Source organism: Exserohilum turcica, assembly GCF_000359705.1.
Source record: "Exserohilum turcica Et28A unplaced genomic scaffold SETTUscaffold_7, whole genome shotgun sequence".
Taxonomy (NCBI): Eukaryota; Fungi; Ascomycota; class Dothideomycetes; order Pleosporales; family Pleosporaceae; genus Exserohilum; species Exserohilum turcicum.
The window spans coordinates 1,328,281-1,352,691 of record NW_007360288.1 but is presented as its reverse complement, the minus strand read 5'-3'; the positions used below and the strand labels follow the sequence as shown (position 1 = coordinate 1,352,691).

General features: G+C 55.9%; 9 protein-coding genes across 9 annotated transcripts; 2 read left to right on the top strand and 7 right to left on the bottom strand.

Moving 5' to 3' along the window:
* Positions 1-23: 23 nt before the first annotated feature.
* SETTUDRAFT_156979 (uncharacterized protein) lies at positions 24-780 on the bottom strand (the record flags this gene model as incomplete). The annotated part of the gene is made up of 3 exons (XM_008032242.1): positions 24-413; positions 464-543; positions 597-780. 3 exons carry the CDS (start codon positions 778-780, stop codon positions 24-26), a joined length of 654 nt encoding a protein of 217 aa, XP_008030433.1.
* A 286-nt stretch (positions 781-1,066) lies between these two features.
* On the bottom strand, positions 1,067-2,791 carry SETTUDRAFT_181354 (uncharacterized protein). The gene is made up of 4 exons (XM_008032241.1): positions 2,323-2,791; positions 2,112-2,267; positions 1,688-2,063; positions 1,067-1,637 (listed from the first exon to the last, which is right to left on the bottom strand). The coding sequence occupies exons 1-4, from the start codon at positions 2,723-2,725 to the stop codon at positions 1,454-1,456; spliced, it is 1,119 nt and encodes a 372-aa protein (XP_008030432.1). The 5' UTR covers positions 2,726-2,791; the 3' UTR covers positions 1,067-1,453.
* Positions 2,792-3,418: 627 nt separating this feature from the next.
* Positions 3,419-4,777, bottom strand: SETTUDRAFT_23369 (uncharacterized protein; the record flags this gene model as incomplete). Its single annotated transcript, XM_008031863.1, has 1 exon — positions 3,419-4,777. One exon carries the CDS (start codon positions 4,775-4,777, stop codon positions 3,419-3,421), a length of 1,359 nt encoding a protein of 452 aa, XP_008030054.1.
* Positions 4,778-4,873: 96 nt separating this feature from the next.
* On the top strand, positions 4,874-6,038 carry SETTUDRAFT_23368 (uncharacterized protein; the record flags this gene model as incomplete). Its single annotated transcript, XM_008031862.1, has 3 exons — positions 4,874-5,357; positions 5,408-5,973; positions 5,997-6,038. 3 exons carry the CDS (start codon positions 4,874-4,876, stop codon positions 6,036-6,038), a joined length of 1,092 nt encoding a protein of 363 aa, XP_008030053.1.
* Positions 6,039-6,071: 33 nt separating this feature from the next.
* On the bottom strand, positions 6,072-6,701 carry SETTUDRAFT_23367 (uncharacterized protein; the record flags this gene model as incomplete). Its single annotated transcript, XM_008031861.1, has 2 exons — positions 6,072-6,131; positions 6,186-6,701. The coding sequence occupies 2 exons, from the start codon at positions 6,699-6,701 to the stop codon at positions 6,072-6,074; spliced, it is 576 nt and encodes a 191-aa protein (XP_008030052.1).
* A 1,197-nt stretch (positions 6,702-7,898) lies between these two features.
* Positions 7,899-10,171, top strand: SETTUDRAFT_165592 (uncharacterized protein). Its single transcript, XM_008032240.1, has 2 exons — positions 7,899-8,115; positions 8,184-10,171. Exon 2 carries the CDS (start codon positions 8,285-8,287, stop codon positions 10,076-10,078), a length of 1,794 nt encoding a protein of 597 aa, XP_008030431.1. The 5' UTR covers positions 7,899-8,115; positions 8,184-8,284; the 3' UTR covers positions 10,079-10,171.
* A 137-nt stretch (positions 10,172-10,308) lies between these two features.
* SETTUDRAFT_142102 (uncharacterized protein) lies at positions 10,309-12,174 on the bottom strand (the record flags this gene model as incomplete). Its single annotated transcript, XM_008032239.1, has 3 exons — positions 10,309-10,930; positions 11,051-11,489; positions 11,544-12,174. 3 exons carry the CDS (start codon positions 12,172-12,174, stop codon positions 10,309-10,311), a joined length of 1,692 nt encoding a protein of 563 aa, XP_008030430.1.
* A 2,704-nt stretch (positions 12,175-14,878) lies between these two features.
* SETTUDRAFT_142099 (uncharacterized protein) lies at positions 14,879-17,239 on the bottom strand (the record flags this gene model as incomplete). Its single annotated transcript, XM_008032238.1, has 3 exons — positions 14,879-16,421; positions 16,471-17,008; positions 17,074-17,239. 3 exons carry the CDS (start codon positions 17,237-17,239, stop codon positions 14,909-14,911), a joined length of 2,217 nt encoding a protein of 738 aa, XP_008030429.1. The 3' UTR covers positions 14,879-14,908.
* Positions 17,240-17,983: 744 nt separating this feature from the next.
* Positions 17,984-23,810, bottom strand: SETTUDRAFT_173839 (uncharacterized protein). The gene is made up of 9 exons (XM_008032237.1): positions 23,795-23,810; positions 22,942-23,366; positions 22,863-22,889; positions 22,736-22,814; positions 22,355-22,681; positions 22,264-22,304; positions 21,940-22,213; positions 18,459-21,888; positions 17,984-18,407 (listed from the first exon to the last, which is right to left on the bottom strand). The coding sequence occupies exons 1-9, from the start codon at positions 23,799-23,801 to the stop codon at positions 18,269-18,271; spliced, it is 4,749 nt and encodes a 1,582-aa protein (XP_008030428.1). The 5' UTR covers positions 23,802-23,810; the 3' UTR covers positions 17,984-18,268.
* Positions 23,811-24,411: the final 601 nt, after the last annotated feature.

The window sequence follows — 24,411 nt, the reverse complement described above, 5'->3', positions numbered from 1 at the left end:
CACCAGAAACAACGACAACCTCTCTAGTAGAGACGCTTGGGAGGGCTCATGGTGGCCTTGATGGTCAAGGAGCCCACGTTCTGCCATCCCTTCTTCAGCAGAGAGACAAGGTAGTTGATGGCCAACATGATGTTGCCAATCAGCTCGTCCTCAGTCATGCCAACGTTGCCGATAGCGACACCCATGCACAGAACCTTCTTCAGCTGGAACTTGATGGTCGACTTGACCTCGTTCATCTTGTTGGCAAGGTCCTCAGCGTGCGAAACGGGCGTGGGGAACTTTCCGGCCTTGGAGAGACCGGGGCCGAGGAGACGGGGAATCTGCTTGATGAGGGCGTCCGAGGCCACGAAGGCGTCGTACTTCTTGGCGAGCTTCTTGATGAGCTTCTTGTTCTTGTTGAGCTTCTTCAAGTCCTGCGCCAATTGTCAGACATGCCCCGTACGCCATATATCGTGCTACTCACATCAGTGCTCATGGCATCGACACCATGGTGCTTGGCACGGTCAATGTCGTGCTGGTCACCGAGAACGCAGATGCTCATGCCTGTTTGCCGCTATTAGTCTATGCCACTGCCACCTATATTGGTATCCACGTACGAGGACGGGGAAGCGTAGGCAGCTTGATGGTTCCAGAGAAACGCTTGTCACGCTGGGGGTCGTAGTTCTTGAGGCCGATCTGGAGTTCGACCGTCTCGAGGAAGTTCCTCTTCTTGGTCTCGTTGGAGTACTCAAGGAGCTGTTGAACGTTCGTACGAACGCCGGCGACAGAGATTTTCGACATGTTGGCGGATGTGTCTCCCAGAGGATATCGGTTCCTTTGGTGGCTCTGTTGCGTGTTGTTGGAGGACAAGAGGCGGCTGGTGGCGGTAGCGGATTTGACAATGTGCGCGCTAGCCAAAATCACGCTAGACTGCTTCGGTACAACTGGAACGCATACCAAAGTGTAACACCAACGCACATGAAGAGTGGATGCTTCCATACGCTCCTTCAAAACATATCCGTCCTGATCATTTGTCGCATCACCAGTCACGCAGACAGCTGCATGCAAAGATAGGGATGCTTCACACCCAAAACCCAAAGATACTCAATAATGTACACTCGCTTTTCGTCCTGATACCGTGCATGGATGTGCACTACGCCATGCAATGCCCAAAACTCCTCGCCATGACCATGAGTCCAAGAAGATAAATACAATGCAAGAACAAGTAGCACCATGCTAGGAACACTGTTGCTACGGGTATCCCATGCGAGAAACCCCAACGCCGAATCCACACCGTTTTTAGAAGCCAAACCAGATCAAACCAGGGGTATGTTTGTGCACATGGGCCACCGCGCCAAATGGACTAAAGGCCGAGGCCGTAGATATACAGAAGGCGAGAAAGGGCTGCTCTAGACGACTGAGCTTACCCAGGCCAATTGTTAAAACTCATCGAGCCGCCGCACCATACACCATGTCAGTGCATGAGCTGCTGGTTGTTTGCGGCATCAACGACATTGTCGGAAAGGTTGATCAGGAGCTGCGCAAGGCAACGCTTCGTAGCAGCATCGTCTCGCAGAACGGAGGAGAAGGTGGCATCGCGGAGGGGCTCGGGGAGGCACTGGCGGAGCGCCTCACGAGCGCGGGCATTGTCGCTCAAGCTGTTTACCAATTAGACGAAGACGCAGAAATGCATATCAAAGTCGCTTACCGGAGAAAGCAACGCACAACGTGTTTCAGCAAGCGAACAGTCTGCTGCTCGACAAGCTGATTGACCATGTTGCTCAGCACGGTACCCACAGCATAGAAGCGTTCGTACGTCTGACAGATGTAGGCGAGACCAATATCGTCGAGCAGGATCTTCTGTACAATGAAGATGGCCACCGTCTTACTGAGCTCCGAGCCAGTCTCCATGATACGCAGACAAAGCGGGATGATTTCGGTAGTGAGGAGGAAATTGATCACTTCTGAAGAGTCGTTCTTGACGAGGGCGCCAATGACACCGAGAGACGTAAGACGGAGGTATTCAAAGGGTCGCGACTTGGACGTGGTGTTGAGGAACGGGTATAGGAAGAGCGGGATGTGCGCTGTCATGGTATTAGCCGTGTGGACTCCGTGTGGGCTGCACGACTTACCGCTCAGGAACAGGCCACGGGTTTCAGTGTGAGAGGCGACGCATTGGAGCAGCGCGAGGGCATTGCAGACGCGGTTCGAAGCGGCAGCGGTCAACTGCGAAGGGTTGAGCAGCGGGTAGACGGATATGATTTCTTGAAGGAGCGACGCCATGACACCTAATGGATAGCAGGTTAATACCACGTCGCAATCAAGCGCACCAGCGGACCATACCGAACGAATGCCAGAGGATCAGAGCCAGCTCTGGGACCTGCTCCCGCTTCTTGCTCAACTCGAGAAGCGCAGCCTCGCGAGTGGCAGGCTTCATAAGCTGGGCCACCCATTCCAGCACGCGCCTGTTTTCGTCCGTCATGCCAACGTCAGCTGCCTGCACGTCGTTTGCTGGGCCCCTGGGGACGGCGTTGTTGCCAGGCAGAGTGGTGCCATTGTTGGCCGCGAGCTGCTGGTGGTATTGGCGCTGGGCAGCGGCCTGGACAGCCTGCGCCTGTTGCTGTGCATGCAACTGTGCGGCTTGCGCTTGATGCTGGCCATGCTGGGCTACATGGTGTTGCGGCTGCTGGTGGTGGCCCTGACCCCACTCGCCGTACTGTTGCTGATGCGCGAGGAAATGTTGCATTGGCTGCGAGTACCAAGTGGTTTGGTGGAGATTGCGGGGTATCGACGAGAGGACAAGAGTTGCGCGGGTGCAGGCAGCAAGAGAAGATCGATCGAAGAATAGGCTGGCGGTTTCGCGGTTGCGTGGTGGGCAAGCAAGCGTGGGTGAGGCTGCTCTGGCTGCACTCGAGAGAGTGAGGTCGCGAGGCACCCCACTGGCTCGAGCGGCTTGGCGCCTGCGGGAGCTCGTGCTTTCGACGGAGATCGACGGCGCATGCGCATCAGGTGCACCATGGGCGACGCTGCAATGTCTTGTCTGCACCACCGTGACAGTGTTGCAGTCAAGTTACCGAGGCAGCGGTGAGGGCGACTGGGTCACTGTAGGGGTCCAGCAAGGGCACCACGCCGCAAAATGAGAGAGCTTGGCTCAACATATTAGGGTAATGAGATCTGAGATCAATCCATCTCGCCAGCTACCGACCGCTCGAACCACTCCAGGAACAATGACAAATGAAATTCGTTGTGCGTCGAGTTTATACTCATAAAATCTGCTTCCAAATCCTTCTACATCAATCAAAAAAAAGTTAAGAAAAGAAAAAAAAAAGAAAAATTACAGTGCATAGTTGAAGGGTTGAAGGGCTGACGACTGCCTGCTCAAGTCCAGAAAAAAAGTTCCCCGCGCTCACACGTCCGATTCCCCCCCCCCATATTATTATCATAGCCTCAGCTCCGAAAGAATAGTTTGAGCCATGTTCTTGTACTGCCAGGTCCCTCCATCCACCTTCTTAAATTGGATGCCGTGCAATGTCAACAGTGGCACTTTGACAATGAGAATCTCAAACACGAGATTCATGTTGGAGCCCATGTCGCTTTGCACATGCGTCGACGTTTCGCCAGCCGGTACTGCACGTTGCGGTCGTCGCTCGTCACGGTCTTCGCTGCCATCAGACTCGTCCGTGTTCGTATAGCTGCGGTCTGCAGGAGCTGGCCGCGACCGTAGCTTGGGCGTCCCGGGGTTGCGGTTCTGATCCCGGAAATCGTCACGGTCTTTGTCGCCAGCCATGAAGCCCCCAAAGCTAATCTTCCTCCTGTGGCCTGCACCAGGTGGTGATGCAGGCGAATTGATATTGATACTAGGCGAGTGTCGACACCTGAACCCGCCTTTGATTTCAGTCCATTCGACACCAAGCTGGTCTAGAACGCGAATCAGGTCGTCCTGAATGACTGGCAATGGTTTGGTGCTAGTCGTCGAGACGCTGAACAGGCCCTTGAGAAACACTGGCTTGACAGCATCTGGGCTGCGACTGGCTTCTGCTTGCGCTTCTGCAAGCTCTGCATCCGTCTCTTCGGGTACATTGGCTTCCTTTGCCTGTTCTCGCTTGGCCCTTCGGGCTTGGATGCTTTCCCTACGTGCATGGCCCAAAGACTTCGCCCGCGAGGCCTGCCCATGCCGTGGGCTCGAAGAAAGATCGTCAGAAGCAGCATCGTTGGCTGTTCGAGCCTTGTGCGAGCTGAGCTCGGATTTGTCTGATCCGCTAGTGGGGGGAGGGTTTCCCGGGTCTTCTGATGACCGTCCTCGTCTACTAAGTCTTCTCCGGAAATCAGCAGAGTTTACACTGGTAGAGCGACCAAGTGCCTTGAGCTTCCTGGTAGCAGCGTTACCAGTATCAGGAGGCGAGAGTAATTCAGGCTGATTGGTGGCGCTTCCAGGCAGATGCGAAACTGATCCGGCGTTGCGGCCGCGCGTCCGTCGAATGCTGAAGCTCTTCCTCGGCGCTGTAACCGGAGGCGCAGAGGTTGGCTCAGCAGGGCCCGAAATCGCAACGGCCGGGGTAGGTGGTGGTGGCAGCGGCTCCACCACCTTTTCTCTATCATGACTTCTATATTTCCTCGTACTGAACCGACGCAACAGGCCGGCAGCAGCGCCTTCTTTCTTGGTCTGCTCGACCTGGGGCGGAAGAACTGGGGGAGGGTTGTTCAGATCCACTCGTTGGAGACTGTCAGCAATCTCGTCTTCACCGTGGGTCCTCGCTCGAGGTCGCGACCTCCCGCCTGTTGGCTTCTCGCCTGCCATTTCGTAAGTGGCCGAGTTGGTGTAGGCGGCGGGAGGTGCTGCACCGCCAGAGAGGCCGCCATCGTCAGCCTCTTGAACCACCCCTACATCTGCGGCATGAAGGATGTCGTCCGCACAAACTTCCACTGGTACATGATGTTTGAGTATGTCAATGGCGGTCAGATGCTCGACTACATCATCTCCCACGGCCGCCTCAAGGAGAAGCAGGCCCGCAAGTTTGCCCGCCAGATCGCCAGCGCCCTCGACTACTGCCACCGCAACAGCATCGTCCACCGCGATCTCAAGATTGAGAACATCCTCATCAGCAAGATGGGCGACATCAAAATCATTGATTTTGGCCTCAGCAACCTCTTCTCCCCCCGCAGCCAGCTCAAGACGTTTTGCGGCAGTCTGTACTTTGCCGCGCCCGAGCTCCTCCAGGCCAAGCAGTACACGGGTCCAGAGGTCGATGTGTGGAGTTTTGGCATTGTTCTCTACGTCCTCGTGTGCGGCAAAGTGCCCTTTGACGACCAGAGCATGCCCCAGCTCCACGCAAAGATCAAAAAGGGCCATGTCGACTATCCGCCATGGCTATCCAACGGTATGCCCTCGCACATGAGCCTCTTGCATCCTTTGACTGACGTGCCACAGAATGCCGCAATCTGATCCACAGGATGCTGCAGACGGATCCGACGCAGCGACTGACCCTCTCCGAGATCATGACCCACCCTTGGCTGACCAAGGGGTTCAACAGCCCCCCGGAGAACTATTTGCCGCACCGAGAGCCGATACAGCTACCTCTGGACCCCGAAATCATTGAGCAGATGCATGGCTTTGATTTCGGCACCACTGAATACATCACCACCCAATTGACCAACGTGATCCAGTCAGAAGAGTACCAGCGTGCTGTGCGCCTGGCAGCTCGCAAGGCTACTGCGCAGACGCCAGACCTGGAGAAGAAGAGGGGCATGTTTGACTTTTACAAAAGAAGGAATTCAATCGGGAGCAGGGAGCAGCTGACGGCCTCGTCCTCCGAGGATATCCAGAGGGGACTGGATCCCGTCAATGCATACAGCCCTCTCCTGTCCGTCTACTTTCTTGTCAAGGAGAAGCGAGAACGTGAACGGCTCGAGGCGGAGCCCGCCCCTACCCCCACGCCTCAGGCCTCAGAAGAGAAGCCGCTCAAGATGCCAGATCTCGCGGACTTCCTTGGAGTGGTCGGCTCGCTCGCGATCGGCAGCGGTCTGGTGCTGGTCCTGCGACTGGCGGGGGACGATCTTGACGGCGGCCTGGAGGAGGTTAGCAAAGGGCGCGCTCAAACCAAGGGCACTCTGGGGATTCCGGGCGCATCCACGGGGGCGAGCGAGTGCAGGCGCTAGATGGGTGCAGATGCCCCTCGCCATGTGGCGGGCAAGCAAAGGGTACGCACCTGTTCTTCAGTCTCGACGTTCTTGGCCAGCTTGACCTTGCCCATGCTGCCAGCGCCGATGGTCTTTCCGAGGGCCCATGTGCCCGTGGCGGGGGCGGTGATGGTGGTCCTGCGCTTGTTGACGGGCTGTTGCTGCACCGTCCGGGCATCGACAGCTACGCCGTTGATGGGCATTGCGGAAGTCGTCGACGCGTCAGACGCATACCGCGAGTGAGTGCGCCGGCTCGAGTCTGGGCGGGGCGGCTCCTCGCTGCGGCGGACGGGCGGGTCGTGGGCGACGCTGGGCTGGTCGTAGTCGCGACGGGTGACGTTGGCCAGGGCGGGCTGTTGCTGCGGCGGCGGCGGCGGCGGCGGTTGGTGATGGCGGGCGGGCGCGAGGGCTGGGGCTGGGGCTTGGGCTGGGGCGGCGGGGCGGGAGGCGGCGGGCTGGGAGCGATTGGGTCTCTCTCCAGACCTGCGCGAAGTAGAAGAGGAGCGCACGACGGCGGGCGAGGCTGGGGCGGCGGCCGACGACATGGCGAGGATGCTGTGAGTCGGTGGGCGACAGGCAGCCTGCAGGGAGCAGACGTGGGCCTGCTCGAGGCTTGACGCACTGGTCGTAGGGCGAGCGCGGACTCGACCACGTCGGGCCTATGTAGACGACGTGACGAGATTGCAAGTACGGAGCGACAGGGCGAGGGCGGCGGCGGCGGGTGAGGGTGCAATCCACTGGCTCTGGCGGCGGGTGGCAGCCAGCGGTTTAGGGGCCGATGCTGCTGCTGCTACTGCTGCTGCTACTTGCTGCCCTGTCGTGGGCGCCGGCGCCGAAACTTGGCACACCTCAGTCGGCGTAATGGGCGGGTGCTGGGGGCAGACGCAGGTCCCAGGGCAGCAGCCGGCAACGGGCACAGCAGATCCAGGGTCGCGGGCGCGGCGAGCATGTACAAGTCACTGTGGGATACTGTCGTCAGCCTGGAGTCGTGCGCCGCTGGGCGTTGGGTGGGCGGGTATGCAGCGTCGAGGGCGTGGCATCGGGGCGAGTCGGGGCGTCGCCGTGTATATACCACAATGCCTCTCTCTCTCGCTGTAGGTGCCGCCGCTTGGGCTGCACTGCGCTGCGCTGCGGCGGGTGGGGTAACCAACCATGTGCGACAGCAGCAATGGGAAGCTCCTTGCACGGCCATGCATGCCTGTGTGCAGTGCCTTGCTATCCGCTCCATCCACCACCACCACCACCCATGATGCGTCCGTCCGTCTGCGCGCTGTTGCTGTTGTATCAGGGTCCCTGGCTGAGCAGCCGGCACGACCTACATCATCGGGCCCACTCGGCCACCCCCTAGCGCCCTCGATCCATCCCCCAACGCCATCCTCCCCCCTACACGTGCTGCTCCCCTCCACCCTGTGCCCACCAGCTGTACTAAGTATTGCTATAGTCTACATACAAGGCGAGTACCTGCTTGCCGTCACACATGCCACCCCACGCACCCGAGCCACCCGCCCACACGCGCGCCTGAAATTGTGACGGTCGCTCGCAAATGAAGGAAATCAAAGCAACGCTGCGCCCTGCCGCCAATGACGCTCCCGCTGCTTAGTCACCCCAGCCCGCTTACTCGCGCCGCCCTCGCCCTCGCCTCGCGTGCCGGCTTTCCTTCACCTCGCCACACTCCCCACCCGGCCAATGGGCACCACGCCAGGCACTAACACCCCCCTTACTCCTGGCCCCACGACACTCTGCAATCGCAATGGCGTACAAGCGGCCCCGCGCCTCGTCCCCCTCGCCCGCCCCCAAGCGCTCCCGCCATGCGCCCGCCACATACGTCTCCTTGGGCACAGAGCTCCCCGACGAGGAAGCCGACCATGGCGCCTTTGTGCCCGTCTGGAAGCAGACCGTGACCGACGAGCGCGGCAGGCGGAGGCTGCACGGCGCATTTACCGGAGGCTTCAGTGCAGGGTAGGTCCCCGAGCCAGTCTTTGTCTGGACGCAAGACTTCTTGACTATGCTAAGATACTTCAACACAGTCGGGTCTAAGCAAGGATGGACCCCAAAAACATTTGTCTCCTCGCGGGCCAACCGCGCCAAAGACCAGTCTGCAGGCCAGCCCCAACGAGCAGAGGACTTTATGGATGAAGAGGACCTGGCCGCAGCCGCCGAGTCGCGCCAGCTCGAGACCGCCCACAACTTTGCTGGCATTGGCGGCTCGGCACAAGCCAACGACAATGGCTTCTTCGGCCTGTTCATGACCCAGGAAGAGACCATGGGCGTAAAGCTTGCCCAAAAAATGGGCTGGCGACGGCATCAGGGCATCGGTCGCAAAGTGCGCCGGAATGCCGACCTGGAAGACGGCGCAGCCCGCTCCACCCAAGACTCTACGCATTTATTTGCGCCCCGAGATGCTCGCATCATGGCCATGCCGCCGGGGGATGTGCGCCGCAAGGGCTTGGGGTATACATCGGAAGCGCGCCTCGGCGTTGTGCAAGACGAAGAGGCCGAGGACCGCTCTTCGAAATTCAGTCTCCACTATATTGAAGGCCCCAAGAAGGCGCCGGCGGTGAAGAAACCCGCGACCAAGAAGTCCTCGTTTGGCGTCGGCGTCCTCAACGATACCGGCTCCGACGACGAAGACCCGTACGAACTGGGCCCCAAGATCACCTTCAACAAGACTATCGGCAAGGATAAGAAGGCGAAAAAGCCAAGCAAGTTCGCCAAGCCAGGAGCTGGAGAGAAGCACGTGTTTGTGTCCAAAAAGAGTACTTCGAAAGCTTTGGTTTTGACGAGCCGACCATCTATCGACGGCAAATCGCCGCTCAAGGGGTTCGTCTTTGCAAGCAGCTTTTCACATGTCACGAGCAAACCAAAGTACCCGCCACCAAAGATACCCCCAGGTTGGAAGTCTGCCAAAAGCGCCGCTCCAGCGTCGGAATCCAAAGAGTATCAGTCCGTCGCAGACGCGGCAAAAGCATCGACTCTCAACGCAAAAGACCGCTCGGTCCTACTTGGCGAGAAGCCTCTGCCTGGAAAGTCAATCTTCGATTTCATACCCAAGGATGCTCGCGATCGTCTCGCAGCACTATCTGGCAAGGCCGATCTTCCCCAGGGTCTTGGAGAGTCTGCCCCAGAGGGACACTTGGCAGCCAACAAGGCCCAGGCAAAAGATTTATGGAGCCTTGTTCCCGCGCTTGAAAAGAGCTCAGCTGCGGGTGCTCTGGCAAAAGGTGCAACTGGCTGGATGCCCTATGCAGAAGACCTGGACAAGCGCGCGCGATATGTTGGCTTCTTACAGCTGCGGGCTGGGCTCAAAGACGACTTGCCAGAACGTCCTGACGGCGTCTCCGTGTCGGATTGGGTCAAGGAGCTGCAGGAGTTTGCTCATGCGGCACAGGTATTCAAGCCAACGACTGGCATCATGGCATCCCGATTCACCTCTTCATCGTCCACAATAGGCGGAAACAGTGGTGCAGCAAGCGACAATCTTTTGCGGCAACCCGTGGCAAAACCAGAGGACCCGGCTGAATCCGCTGCAAGACTGGGCATGTACGGTCCCATGACGCGGAGCACTTTTCCCTTTCATCCTTCGCGTCTTCTCTGCAAGCGCTTCAACGTCAAGCCTCCACCCGACATGCCATCCGAGTTTGACGACGGCGAAAGCAGCTTCAAGCCACAGACGGAAGAAGCCTTGTCCAAGTCGACAATGGATAGACTGCAGCACGAGTTCTTGACCAATGGCTCTGCTCTTCAGCGCCCAGCGTGGATGAACCAACCAGCCGAGGCGTCTGTCCCCTCTGCTGCTGTCCCGCAGACTGAACATGCAACAGTGGATGTAGAGAAGAACGATGCGCTTTCAAATGAGAGGGCGTCGGAAGACGTGTTCAAGGCCATTTTCGGCGATGATGATGATGACGACGACGAGGATTGAGCCTTGGCACTATGTATCTGCACCAGCGTATCATGATAGACGTGTTGAGTAGCCATCCGTTCGACGTGTAGGATTAATAATTTACTACTTTACACTGCAGACCGAAAGAATCCTTCTCTCGATCATTGTCGTTGCCCCCCCCCCCCCAAGACCTAATATTACATTTCAAGCCGAGTAGCCATACCCAAAGAAAACCCCAAATGTTCACTCCCACGCTGCCGTCCCCCCGCTCAATCTCTCTTGCGCCTCCTATGCGCCAACCACCTCCTACTCCCGTCAAACGCCGACCTCGTCCAACTACTCGTAATAATCTTACCCTCAAACGTGCCGCTCATCCAGCTAAACGCCACCAGCAGCGCCAAACTCGCCGCGAAAATATAGCCAAAGCTCCGCCAATAACTCCCCATTTCAAACACGATATCCTTGAACTGGATGCTGAAGTAGCCCGTCATGAGCGTGACGGGGGTAAACAAAATGGTGATTTTGGCGAGCAGCAGCGTGACCCACGTGAGGCGCTCGACGCTGTAGGATTCTTTCAGGGCAATGAGATTAAAGTTCATCATGACGAGCGAGTCTTTTTGGTCCAGGCACTCTTGGATCTCGCTGAGTGCATACAGCACAATGCGGTCTTTGAGGCGCTCGAAGCGCACGCGCGCGGCCGAACTAAGCGGGACGCCCAGCAGGCTGTCTGTCTCGGGCACGAGCGGGCCGGCCAGCGCCATGGTGTCGTGCATCATTTGCTGGTGGGCCGACGAGGCGAGCGAGGCGGCGCCAGACAGGATATGCGAGTTCTTGAGCGACGCCAGTGTGGCTTCCTGCTTTCTAAGCACGCGCTCGATGATGAGCTCGTAGCTGCGGTATACGCGCTTCAGCACCGCGAGCTGGCACCCGATGTGGTGCAGCTGGTCGACGTGCGTCAAGTTGGCTTTCTGAAGCATCTCCTTGCGCAGGCGGTCGAGCTCCGCGCCGTACCCGTGCTCGCGCTGAGATATTATGTCAAAGGTGGCGCCCCAGTCTTCGAAGAGGTAGTAGAAGAGGAGGCCTGGTGAGTCGGTGGGGCGGTGCGCCGTTTCCTCTTCGCTGCGGCCCACGCGGTGTCGCAGCGGGAGCTGGATGAGTGCTGCGTCTGTGTGCGGTGTCGGGGCTTTTGTCAGCTGGCGGAAGACATTGACGAGGTTGCGGCGGGTGGTGAAGAGGACGCGTAGGTCCTGGGTGCTGAGCACGCCGTTGGAGAAAGGGAATGGGTCTTCGGAGATGGAGATGACGGTTTTGTTTTCACATAGTGCAAGCCAGTTCCACACGCGCTTGCCTTGGGGCACATCTTGGCCTCGGTCGGTGCCGTCAGTGTCTTTGTGGTCTTGGTGCGGCTTGGTGCGGATGTTGTGGAGGGCGTTGAAGCCGATGCACATGTCTGCTCATGTTGGCAATCTTCTTTTACAGAATCACGACAGCCGCGCAAACTCACATCTTCGACCCTTGTCCACCGTGCTCCAGTGCCACACGTCGTTCACAAGCTGGTAGTGGCTCATGTCCCGCACCATCTCCAGCTGGGTCGACTGCATCATGCTCGTCAGGCCTATACTCGACTCTATGTCCATGGGCTCTTCATTGGCCTGCTTGGCCCTCTCCGACCTTTGGGATTTGTGCGATATCAGTGACTTTAGCGTTGACGAGCTCTTTTTTGCTCGCAGCGACGATCCAGTACGTGACGAGTTCGGATTCACATGATCGCTCTTCATTAGCCCCATGAGTCGCGGTGTAAAGTCAAAGTGGGTAGCCAGCGTGCGAATCAAGTCCTTCTGGTTGTACGGCATCCAGATGTGGATCCAGCGTGTGTGTAGCTCTGCTGGCCGCGGTGCACTGAGCAGCTTCTCATACGCATGCGCGTCGAGGTCAAAGGCGCAAAAGGCATTGTCTTCGCCAAAGTCGACACAGAAGTTGTTGCTTCGGGGGTCTCGCGTCTGCCGGTCGAACAAATCAAAGTTTCGTTCGACATCAAAGTCTCGGAAGCAGTATCGGATGTTATCGTCGTCTAGTTCCTGGTAGTATGCCGGGAGGTCTTCTGCAGGCAACGCGGGTCGGAACGGCGACGCCATGGCTTGGGATTCAGGGGATTCGGGAAATGCGGCAGCCGTGGGATTTTACTGATAACGATGGTAATGAGTGCTCATGTTTCGATGACGATTACATCTAGGATGAGTTGGCTGGTGATGTGCGCTCGTGCGGTGATGCTCAGTGATGTGCGGGTCGTGTGTATTGTTCAAGCGCCATGTCACGCGGCGCAGGCATAGCAGGCACCTGAACAAGAAGTCTCACTCTGCCACAAGCCAAGCAGTCGCGAAGGCTGCTTGTGTAATTTGAAGGCTGCTCGTGTAGTTTGAAGGCTGCTCGTGGAATTTTCAAGGCTTGCATCGTGATTGTGGTGGAGAGAGGAAACCTCTGGGAATAGTGAATGAGTTAGGCAGCATGGTACTGCAGTTCACTCTCGAGGGCAACATAGATATATAACCTGCATACCCTTTAGTATAGAAAACCGCCTACTAACGAACGATACGATAATACAGCCGTCGCCAAGGTGGGTGGGCAAGGCAAATGTGAACAGTCATGCTCAAAAATTTAAGTCCCCGTACAACGAGCATCTGAGTCGGCCAGCGCACTTGACCTCGATGACGTATGGCCTCGATCTCGTGCGACGATGAGATCAAAGAGATCGCTGATGAAAATGACTCAAAGTCTGGGGTTTGTGCAGATACTGGTTAGCGTTCGCGTGGTTCAAAGGAGGAGGAGGAAGAGCAGAGTACGGTAAAAGCCTCACAGGGCATGCCAGGCCAGGGGGGAGCGAAAAACCCCCCGCTCGCACTTGTGGCGACAGATGACAGCCCACTAGCCAGCCCCATGCGCGCGAAGTTGCCAGAAGAGGCAAGCCATGAAAATCCCATGGATCGCAGCATCTGGGTAAGCCTGTAGTCAGAATCTTTGCAATGCCCGCAGTACGTACGTACCTGGGCTGTTGCGCTTTGGCATTGGTTGGCGCGCGATGATACTTACAAAGTACATGCAAAGCATCCGACGCAACACGCTCACCCACCGACCATGAGGCAACCAACATGCACTCGACGCCATGCGAAAAAGTGGAAGCATGACCTCTCTCTCTCTCTCTTTCTAGCTCTCATGTGATGAATATTCCCAACAAGGCAACTTTCGGCACCCCCTTTCTCCACCGTCGATTCCAGTACCCCTAGGCCCAGTGAAAAAAATCGGTACCATCCGTCTAGGGGGGGGGCCGGCATGCATGTTCGAATTAGGCAAGTTTACCACTCGACCCCAGGCTTGGCTCCGTGGATTGCTGCGCCTTTTACGACAAAAAGCAAAACAGGTCAGCACTTGATGATGTACTACTATGGGAACTATGTCTAAAGTCCTTATTATCTACATGTATACACACATATAGATATTCATGATACAAACAGTGAGTAGCAAAGTTACCACAATACACCTGACCTAACAAACAGTTTATTATTTCTCTCCTTGTCCCGTCCTCCTCATCAACTCGAGAGATACTGCGCCAGCTAACTAGCCAACCAACCAAATCTGACATGGCTCCACAAATTCCCAGATCCCATCCATCACACCACCTGACCATGCCATGCCATGGCCACCCTCCCCTTGTCCCCGTGAACAACTCTAACCCACCACCAAAACAAATAACCCATAATGCCTAAGTACTCCTACCATCAACTAAACCAATACCTACAATCAACTAACTAGCCAAGACCAGATACATGAACGGCACAAAAAAAAAGGCCACCAACCAAATCCAATCGACACTCTACAAACATACGCCACAGGAAGCAACCCTCCAGAGCAAACGCAACCAGGTGCAACTTACTGCACCGTAATCCACACTTTGTTTGTTCAGGAACCCCCTTCTGCAAAAATCACCAATTTACCCGCTTTGCTCATGTTGAAGTAACTACTTAAGTCAGGAAAGTTTCGCACCGCCCCGACCAGAAGAAAGCCCGTAACACATTCTTCTTCCCCATGAATCCAACTACTAGATAATCCACACGCAAACTCTATTCCAGCACATACGACCACAGGATATCCGATTTCACTCGATCCCGTTCGCTCTCGAAAAGTTAAACGGTATACCGGCGGTTTAGTAGTCAGGTGGGTGACCACTGGCGAATCCCTGCTGTTGTATGTTTTTTTTTGATTTTCTTTTGACTTGTGGGGCTTCTCTTTTATAGTGGTGGTGGTGGTGGTGTGCGAGTCTTAAGACTGGTGTGATGGTATTGCCTAAACGAAGTGCTTAGGTACTTGGATGTTCTATCAAACGAACAGATTCCTCACTATATTAGGTATCAACTAGACGTTGCAGAGGATAGCAAAAGCAAACATTTTGATTGATTAATTGATTGATTTTTTTTGGTTGTTTTCGAACTTCTCATGTATGCACATGTTTCTAGCAATAAGTTGTGGTTTGGTGTGTGACGTTTTCTTGTTCTAGCGCAAAACATGGCTGGCTATATATGCTATGCTATGCTATGCTATGCTATGCTATGCTGAGATGAAGATTTGAATGCCAAAGAAAGAAAAATGAAAGGAAGGAAGGAAGGAAGGAAGAGATGCTAATGCAATGGAATGCAATGCAGACATATCAATGCACCCCAAAAAAAAGGGTACTTAGTAGTGCCCAGTCAAAGGCCCAACAACAACAACAACAACGCCCCCACCTAAGGGTATCTACATATGCCGCTCTGCATCTACTCAACTCCCCCCCTTTTTTTCCCCTGTTTTACATACAACCTGAATTTTGCATGCATGACTCTACAGTTCAATCGTTTCCTGCTCCGGAGCATCTTCCAGCGACTCTTCTTGTTGTTGTTGTTGTGCAGTGGTAGATGTCGAGCCACCGAATAGCGATTTGATTTCTTCAGAATCCAGGGTTCCTACAAAGGCGCGCTTGACAAAGGTGAACCATTGCTTTGACATTTTGTGGTGTTTTCCCTTTTTCCCCTTTTTGTGCTTGTGTTTTTTGCCTTGGGCGTCAATGTACTCGTCGTCGGTAGTGAAGTCGTCTTCAACATCTTGTGCTTTTGTGACTGCTTTGGGCTCGGCGGAGCCAATCTTGCGCGCGTACTCGACCCAGCGGCGTACGGTCAGATCGCTGAAGCCCTTGTCTTTCTTCGTGTCGTATTCCACCTCAAAGACAAACTCGTTTGGATGCGGTTCGGGCCGGGGTTGTTTGCCTTGGTGTTTTTTGTGCTTTCCCTCGTTCCATTTCTTGTTTTCTATCCGTCCGTCTGGACTGACGGCGAATCCAAAGATGGTGGTGACGGACATGTCATTTGTAGAGATTATTTGATGGTCCGCCGCAGATTCGACAAAGTCATTGTTGATACGGGTAAGGTTTGCGTAGTACTGAACGAAGCGTGTCCATGTAAGTGGCTGAGGTGAGTAGGCGGGGCCAGGAGGTGCTGACTTGGAAGGGCCTTCTGGAACCTTGAACTTGTACTTTCGTGACCCCTTTTTGCCCTTCTTCTTCTTGGTAGCATCCACATCCTCTGAATCCTCATCAATCGAGTCATCAGATAATGGCTGGTCGGCGAAATTATCGTCCCCTGACGGGCTGCTGGGGCTCGAGGAAACACTCAGATGTTCCAATCCGGTAATGTTGTACTCGATGATGCGGAGCGTGGGAAAGTAGTTTGGTACTACGCTCGGGGAGACATGCGATACTGCAAAGCGCTCGGCGTATTTGCCTCCAATCTCTGCGAGGTATTTCTTCTTCTGCTCCTTGTCTTTTGATGGCTTAAAGACCTTTGACACAAGCCACTCCCATGCTGACTCTTCCTCTTCCAATTCTTGTGTAGACTTGTTTGGGTTCGCCGGCCGTGTAGGCAGTCGTGCCCAAACCTTGCGCAAATCCAGCAGATAGTCCGACGCAGACGCGACCGTGACCTCGCCATCCACAAGCAGCTTCGTCTCGTTGCCCAGACCAGCTGAGTTCCACATGGCACCCATCCTGCCATCCTCGGTATCCTTTGCAATATGTTCGAAATCCTGCAGCATGAAATGATCAATGTTCATGTGTCCGTAGAGAGTGCCAACAATGACATCTCTAAACTGCCGCACAAAAAGCGTATACTTTTGCCAGCACGTCTCATCCCAGCTCTCCTTGCTATCGACGCGAGCGGGGGGTACGTGGCCCAGGAGGATGGCTTTCATGCCGCGGTCTCGTAGAATCTGGAGCTGGATGCGCAGCCATTCCATGTGTTCGTAGCCGGGTTCGTGCTTTTTCGCGCAGCCGTCAACAGCCGAATTTGACGTGAAAAAATATCTGGAAAAGTCAGCAATGAGCAGAAACTCGCCTTCGTACAATCTCGTACATGGTGTTGAGGCTTATAGCAGCCAGTTTCCCCGGAATGACCTCGACGGAGAACCAGCCGCCCTGCTGGAACTGGTGTCTTTGCGCTTCGGGGATAAACTTGCGCCAGATGTCGAGGTAGCTCATGGTCCACGTGTTTGGCCCGCTGGTGAAGATGTTGTGAGGCATAATGTCGTTGTTGCCAAAAGTGGGCACAATGGGTACCACAAAGTCACCCGTCCCATGGCCAGGGCTGGTCTGGCCAAAGACCTCGACAAACTTGGAGACCATAAATTCGTTCTGGTCGATAATCTGCTGGTGCGTCCGCGGTATCTCCTCGTCGTTGTCGTGGCGGGCCGAGTCGCCGGTCCAGACGACAAAGTCGACCTCATCCTTGACGTGGTCGTGTATCCACTGGAACGTCTGGTTGACGAGGGCATAGGGCGAGTCGCATCCCGTCGTCTCTGCGCCGTAGATGCCAGCCGGGCCGCGCTTGCGATGGCATGCGGCGGCGGCGGTGGTGCTGGAATACGTCTTGTAGAAGGGGTCGGGGTGGAAGTCTGCACAATGACGTTAGCCGGGGGAGAGAGGGGTCGGCATGGAGCAGGCGGAGGGGCATGCATACCCGTGATATGTAGGAACCTGCCCGTGAGTTTGCGGGGGCCAGCGGCTGCAATGCCAGTGCGGCTGCTGTGAGCATGGCCAGCCGCGGTTGGCGGGGCGGCGCGCGCATAGCAGTGCTCTCCGAGGAGAAGCCCGCCGACGAGCGCGTCTCTTGTGCGCAGCAGCATGGCGGTGGCCAGAGATGCAGAGAGCCCAGAAACTGCGCCTTTCCACGGCGTCTTTATGGGTGTCGCGCGACCGTCAAGTCCCGAATGCCCTGCAAAAGCACCGAAGACACCCTGATGGCGCACGTTGGTCCACGCCTGCGAGCACGATCCTGCGTAGTCGCGTGTCATTGGATCGTCACGCACCCACTTTCACCCACGCATCCCCAGGCCATGACATACACATGCCCGGCCTCCCCCACCACGTCTGTCTCACGACTCCCGCGCGTGACTACACGGCGCTCCCTTTGCCCTGCCACACGCCTAGCTATTGCCATGCGTGCGTCACTCCGCCCGCCCAGCATCCAGCCGACACCGCCTCTGCGCCCGTATAAATATGCCTCACTCAATATGTCCACACCACGCCCTCCTCGCGTGACCCCCCTCCCCCCCTCCAATGCCACCACATATTGCCTCACGCTGATCATGTATGCACTCCATCGACACGACAAACACTGCACCTGCACCCTCGGCGTCATATTGCATCAGAGCAAAGCTGTCTAGTTGATGCTACTAAACATAATGTCCGTCTTGCGCGAGACATGTCTCCTAATTCTTGTCTGGTAAAATAAGGCACCGTCCATCCCAAAAGTGCTGCCAATGCCCCCATATCAACAGGCCCCGTCAGTGGTAGACAAATCTTTTTTAGTATGCGCCACCCTGCAAAAAAAATACAAACACCATATCAGACATGGCCGTGCACAGGCTGTCGTCTATGCAATATAAAATGAAGAAGAGAAAGGGGAAGAAGAAGAAGAAGAAGAAGAAGAAGAAGAAGAAGAAGAAGAAGAAGAAGAAGAAGAAGACCAAGACCAAGGACACGGTCTGAACCACTGTCCCCAACTCATGTCTCGAGTAGTCCAAACACCTACGCTATGCTGCAAATATACGTGACGCTGTCCCGCCGTGAAAATCGAAAACTCCCATATGCTGATGATAAATGACGCTGCATCCGGGTACGAACATCATGTGCCTCGTTTGGTGCAACCGCCTCTAAGCCCCATTCTTTTGCCCGTTCGACGCCGCCGCGCTCGCAGCTGGCTTCTCTGAACTCAGCATCTTGTTGTACATGCCCTTGATGGCCGGAACTGTCACTCCGGGCCGAGGCCAGTGGTTGTTGATTGTGTAACTCCTGCAACTCGTTAGCCTCTCGCTCACAAAATTCCCTTCTTTCCACACTGACCATAGCCGCTCCTCGAGCTCCGCATTGTCGCGCGTCTCGGCGCGGATAAAGTTGCCAATGGCAATTAGCTCAATCTTCAGCACCTTGACCATGGCATCCTTCTGTGGGTAGTTTCTTGGTGTCGCCTTTTTAAGCCGGCTGAGATTGTCCCGCACAGGCCGAAGCTTGCGCTCCAGGAAGTCGTCTGGCTTCTTCTCCTTGGCCTTGGCTGCCTCCACGCTGCGATCCGGCACTTGGCTTTGGCTGTGCGAACGCGGGCGGTCCTCCGAGAGCCGAGGCCGATCGTCTCTAACACGTTGCCTGTCCAGGTCACCGCTGATCTTGCGTCGGTTCTCTGGCGTCCCGTTCCGGTCCGCATTCTGCTGACGACGGTCAATGCTTCCCCGGTCGTTGCGATGCTCCTTGCGATGACCGTCAGAAGGCCGGTATTGGTCACTGTGCCTAGGGCGATCATCTCGGTGTCGCCCGTCCGTTCGACTGTCAGGCCGTCGACTCTCGCCGCTGCTGTGCGCACGGTGCAAAGGCCGATCAGAGTCTCGTGATTGCATTCTACGCAGAGCACTACCTGGTCCAGGGCTTGCCGAAACGCTCGTCGCCTTCTCAGCCCGGCGAGCGACGCCCAGGTGGTTCTTCTTGTTGTTACGGTGATGGTTTTCCATCAGGCGCTTGATGTTTGGATCCGAAGTGCTCTTGTCCTTCAGCACCGTGAGAAGGTAGTTTGCGCGACGAACCAGATGTACAGCACCGGGAGACTTGGCATTCTTGTCTTCGCCCTTGGTACGCTCTTCCTTCTTGTCGACGCGGTGCTCCTCCAGATAAAACTTGTCCGACAAGCCTAGTTCTGGATCGTCACGGATCGAAATCCACGCACCATAGCCATGGCGCTGGATACCGATGCAGAGCATGCCATCCTCACGCGCACCCCAGGGGCAAGAGTAGCTTGCTGGCTTGATGGCGTCTGGCACACGGAAGTTTCGCCAGTCGGGCGTTGCTTCGACTGCTTCCTTGAGCACGCGCATCTCAACCGGCCGTTCGAGGATAGTCTCCGCGTTGACCTTCTTCACATCACCAAAGTCGAACAGGACAGCCTTCTTGTCTTTCTTGGTCAAGGCACGCTTGGCCTCAATCTCCAGGTTCTTGAGTCTCGTTTGCTCCTCCTTGACGAGCTGTGTACTCTTTTCGATAATCTCCTCGAGAGTCGCTTTGACAACCCCCATGTCGCGGCCGACCAGTCTAGCCGCCTGCAGAATCTCATCGCCACGCTCTTCGAGCGAGCCATAACGACAGTAGGCTGTAATGAGATTGCGTGCCTCCTTTGTGTTTAGCGGTCGCTTGGGGTCGCGCTTGACATTTTCATCTGCGTCAGATTGGTCGTCATCATCAGCATCAATCTGAGAGGCTTCGAGCGCGCGTTTCTTCGCAGCTCGTTGTTCCCGTGCGCTGGCCGACGCTGCCTTGCGCTTCCGAGGCGCATTCTCCTCGAGCAGCTTCTGTGTCTCCTCTTCGTCTTTGCGCTGCTGTATATCGGCTTTGACCGCCTCAAGCTCCTCTTTGGGAATGATGTCATCCCATTCGAGGTCGATCTTGACGTCGGTGTATTCAAAGTTCCTCAAGAACTCTTCACCGCCGTCAGATGTGAGACCTGCGGCTTGCTCCGTTTTGTGTTCCTCGGCGTTCTCCAAAACAGAGTCAATGTCAAGCTCCTCAAGCTTCTTCTGGTTGCCAGACTGCTCAAACATCTTTTGTCCGCGGCGCTTGAGGATGTTGTTAATGTCATCGGCTGAGTTCGGCTCAGCAGCAGCGCGACTCATCTTGTCGTTGAGCTCCTTTTGCTGCCGATCCGTCACACCACGCTGGATGGTGATGAACTCGAGCATGCGCTTGTTTCGAGCGCGCTCCAGAATCTCCTCTTCAATCGTATCCTTGGAGACGAGACGATAGACACTCACAGGCTTCTGCTGGCCGATACGATGAGCACGAGCCATGGCTTGCAAGTCGGCTTGAGGATTCCAGTCGGAATCGAAGATGATGACCGTGTCGGCAGTCATCAAGTTGATGCCAAGACCACCAGCTCTCGTAGACAACAAGAAGCAATAGTCCTCGCTGCCAGGTGCATTGAAGTGGTCAATGGCAATCTTCCTCTCGGCTGCTGGGACCGTTCCATCAAGTCGCTGGAACGCGTAGTTGCGCAGCTTGAGGTAGTCGGTCAGGATGTCCAACATGTGAACCATCTGACTGAAGATGAGGACGCGATGACCGTCGGCTTTGAGTTTGCCAAGCAGTCGATCTAGCAACATCATTTTGCCGCTGGTGGTGATGAGTGCTTTCAGCGTCTCCTCCTTTGAACAGCCGCTCTTCACAAGCTTGCTCTCGGCATTAGGGAAGAGCAAAGCATGATTGCTAGCCTTCTTGAGCTCCATGACGATGTTCAAGAGGGATTGCTTGTGGCCAACGCCTCCCTCGTTGAGAGCTTCGTAGTTTCGGGTAAGAATGTTCTTGTAGTACTCAAGTTGAATATCAGACAGTTCCACTCGCAGAATCTTTTCAGACTTGGGAGGCAGATCATTCTCTACTTTCTCCTTTGTGCGGCGGATCATGTAAGGCTGAATGGCAGAACTGAGTTCTGCAAGCTTGTGACTGGCATCTTCTGAAGACAGGTCCACGTGTTCATCAACAGAAATCTTTCCTGGCATCAGGAAATCCATCAAGGCTGCTAGCTCGCCCAATGTGTTTTGGATAGGGGTACCAGTGATGAGCAGGCGGCACGGTGCACTGAATGCCGTTAATCTTTCATAGAGCTGCGACTCCCGATTCTTCAATCGGTGGGCTTCGTCTACAGCCAGGAATTGCCACTTGATGCTCTGCAAGAACTGCCAGTCGGCAAGGACGTATTCATAGGTAGTCAAGAGAACGTTGAACTTGACCTTCTTTGTGTTGTTGTCCACAAGAAGCTCCTTTTCCCTGATGATGCTGCGAGCCTCTTCTCTGCCTGTGTAGATGACATAGTTGACGTCGGGTGTCCAGTTGTTGAATGTGTCTGCCCATGCGGGCATAGTAGACAGTGGTACAACACAGATCATCGGGCCGTCTTGTTTACGGTCATGTCTCAACCAGTTGATAAACGAGACAGTCTGCACCGTCTTTCCCAGACCCATCTCATCAGCTAGGATGACGTTTGTGCCCCGGCACCAGTTGTGCGCAAGGAAGTTCACACCCTGCAGTTGAAAGGATCTCAGCTGCCCAAACTTGATGTAGTCGGGTTGTGTATCCATCTTGACAAACTTCCTGCGTGTATTGGGGTTTGCCTCGCGGGGATCTGAGGTGGGCCGATTCGACGAGCGGTCGAGATACCGGTCGATTTCAGTTTGGGACAGGCGGCTGACAAGCGACGCGGGTTCCCATGTGCAGAACTCGTACGTCAGTCCTTTCCCTGTGCTGATGTTAGCTACTCCACGTACGGGTTGGGGATGACTAGGCTTACACTTGACGAAATATTCCGTCTCATCCTCGCCGTCTCGCGTATCAATCACACGCTCCACGATATGGAAGTCGAGCTGACTCTCGCGCTCGGCTTCCCGTGCAACCATATGCTGCTCGAACTCTTCTGGGTCCTCAGCCTTGCGGCTGTGATAATACATGTCGTTCTGGACAGGTCCCTTGTAGTAGTTGTCCAGTTTTCGGATGCCTTTGTAGGCAGAGGCGGTCTTGTAGTCTTCCCATGTCGAATGGTAGTGCGCTTTGTCTTGCCATTTGATCTGATGCTGAATTAGAGTGATGAAAGGAGACTACCAGGACAGGTGCTTACCAAGTACTCAAAGTCGTGCTTATCAAACGAGGGATCAATCTCTGCACCTCATTAGCAAGTGTTAGCACAAGAGCTCATTGTTCTGTATTACCTAAGCCGTCTTTTGGCCGATGGTCGAGGATCTTGTCGATGACGGGGCCAGCGTCCTCGACGGCGTTCGCCCAGTAGGCCGAGGTCATCTCGTCTTCCTCCTCAGCAAACTCGTCTTCATCATCTTCTTCATTGTAATTCGCGACCTGAGCTGTACGTCGTGCGGAGAATCGGACCTCGGCTTGCGAAGGAGGCTCGCGGCCTGTGGCAACGGCATGCTGACGTTGGCGTTGCTTCTTGGTCGGAATGTTGCGACGGGCTCCAACGTAGCCATCTGACTCTGAGTCGGAGCCAGTTGAGCGATAGACTGGTGTCGGTTGGTTCGAGGCTAGATGGGCATGTCAGGGCCGCTCTGGGCAGGAGGGAGTGTGGGTAGACAAACTCTTCCGCGAGGCTGTCCTCTGCCTCTTGCGTGGCTGGTCTGAGTCATACTCTTCGTCCTCTTCTTCGCTGCTATCGACCTGAGCCGTGTTAGTGCTGGCTTCTCACACAAAGCTGGGGTTACTTACAACGCGACGACTAGGGCGGGCGCGACCCTGGGATACAGTTAGCTCGTGTGTAGAGAGGGCAGGCATAAAGGCCACATACGCTGCGACGCAGGCCGTATAGCTCCGGGTTCTGCTCTATATAGTCGTCCTTTTCAGCGCTTGCCTTGCGTTTGGACGGCCTCGATGATTCTTGTGACGAACTCCGAGCGCGGTCGCTCTCTGCTTGCTCAGACGGCGGTGACTCAGAGTCGTAGTCGCCGTCTGGCTCGCCCTCGGCATCGACATCCTCGGACGAGTCTGAGGCAGCAGCCATCTCCTCGTCCTCCTCGTATTCCTCTCCCGGCGCGTCGACATCGGAGGCCTGAGCAGCTGCGGTGTGCTCTTTCGCGTCGGACGCATCGCTGTCACTGTGTTGCGAAGAGCTATCGGCGATCGTCATATGAGCTGCAAGAGGCGATAAATGGCCGTTTGTGTATGGCAAAGAAGCAACACGGCCCGGCGAAGAGGGCATCATGATGGACGCGGCTGGAGCAGATGGTCAGCACGATATTTCAGCCTCCTGTGGGGCCCGGCGTCTCGGAGCGGGTGCGTTGGATAGAGCAGAATTACGCGACTCAAAGGAACCAGAAAGCGACCAGGCACAAAGGCGAAGACCCCAGCAATGGAGGGCTGATGGGCTGTGATGGTGGTGGATGGGCGCGTGATGGAGCCAGGGCAGTGGAGCGTTGCGGGCCAGGAGGCGGGCCGTTCGAGAGTCGAAAGCGGAGGCGGGCCGGAAGAAGCGTTCAGTACGTCGTGCCAGGCCGTGCTATGGGCGACAGGCGAGTTGCGGGATGCAAGGGCGTGGAATGGTGATGGATTGGATGGCCGTGGGCGAGGCCACTGGCAGGCACGCCGCGCGGGGCGGCGAGGGCTGGACACGCGACAAAGAAGTCAAAGGAGCGTATACTCACAGTCCATGCTCAAGACACCCTCGATATGGGTGGGGGGTGGGGGTGTTGTCTTGGGGGGGGAGGGGGGTCAGGTATGGGTGGTGGTGAGGGTTGTGGAGTTTCCTTACGGTCGGGGCTTGCAATCGAGCAGCCAGCGCCCTGCGCGCTAGTGACAGCCGCACCCGCCACCAATCAGCGCCCGCCCCAAAACGCTTACCACAACGTGAATGCGAACAACGTCAGGCTGGACACTCCCCGGCGGTCCTCTCCACTCTTTCCACGCCTCCTCATCTCTCGTGTGCTGCCTGTGCCTGTTTGCCGGCGCCTCGCAGTCTGCCCGCCGTCCCCAGCATCAGAGTGCGTGCCCGCCCGGGTCGCCTGTCTGTCCTGTCGAGTCTGCCCTGCGCACTACTCTGACCGTCAAATTCCCCGCCAGCCCAGTTTGCGCCTGTCGTCTACACCAAGCCGCCGCCCACGCCCGCCACCGCAAACATGTCCGACAAACTCACCCGGTATGCCACACTGCCGCCTGTGGCTCTGCTGCCCGTCCTCTGCTGACTTGTCCTAGTATTGCCATTGTCAACTCCGACAAGGTACCCCACTACCCCTCCACGCACAAAATTTGGCCATTGCTAACA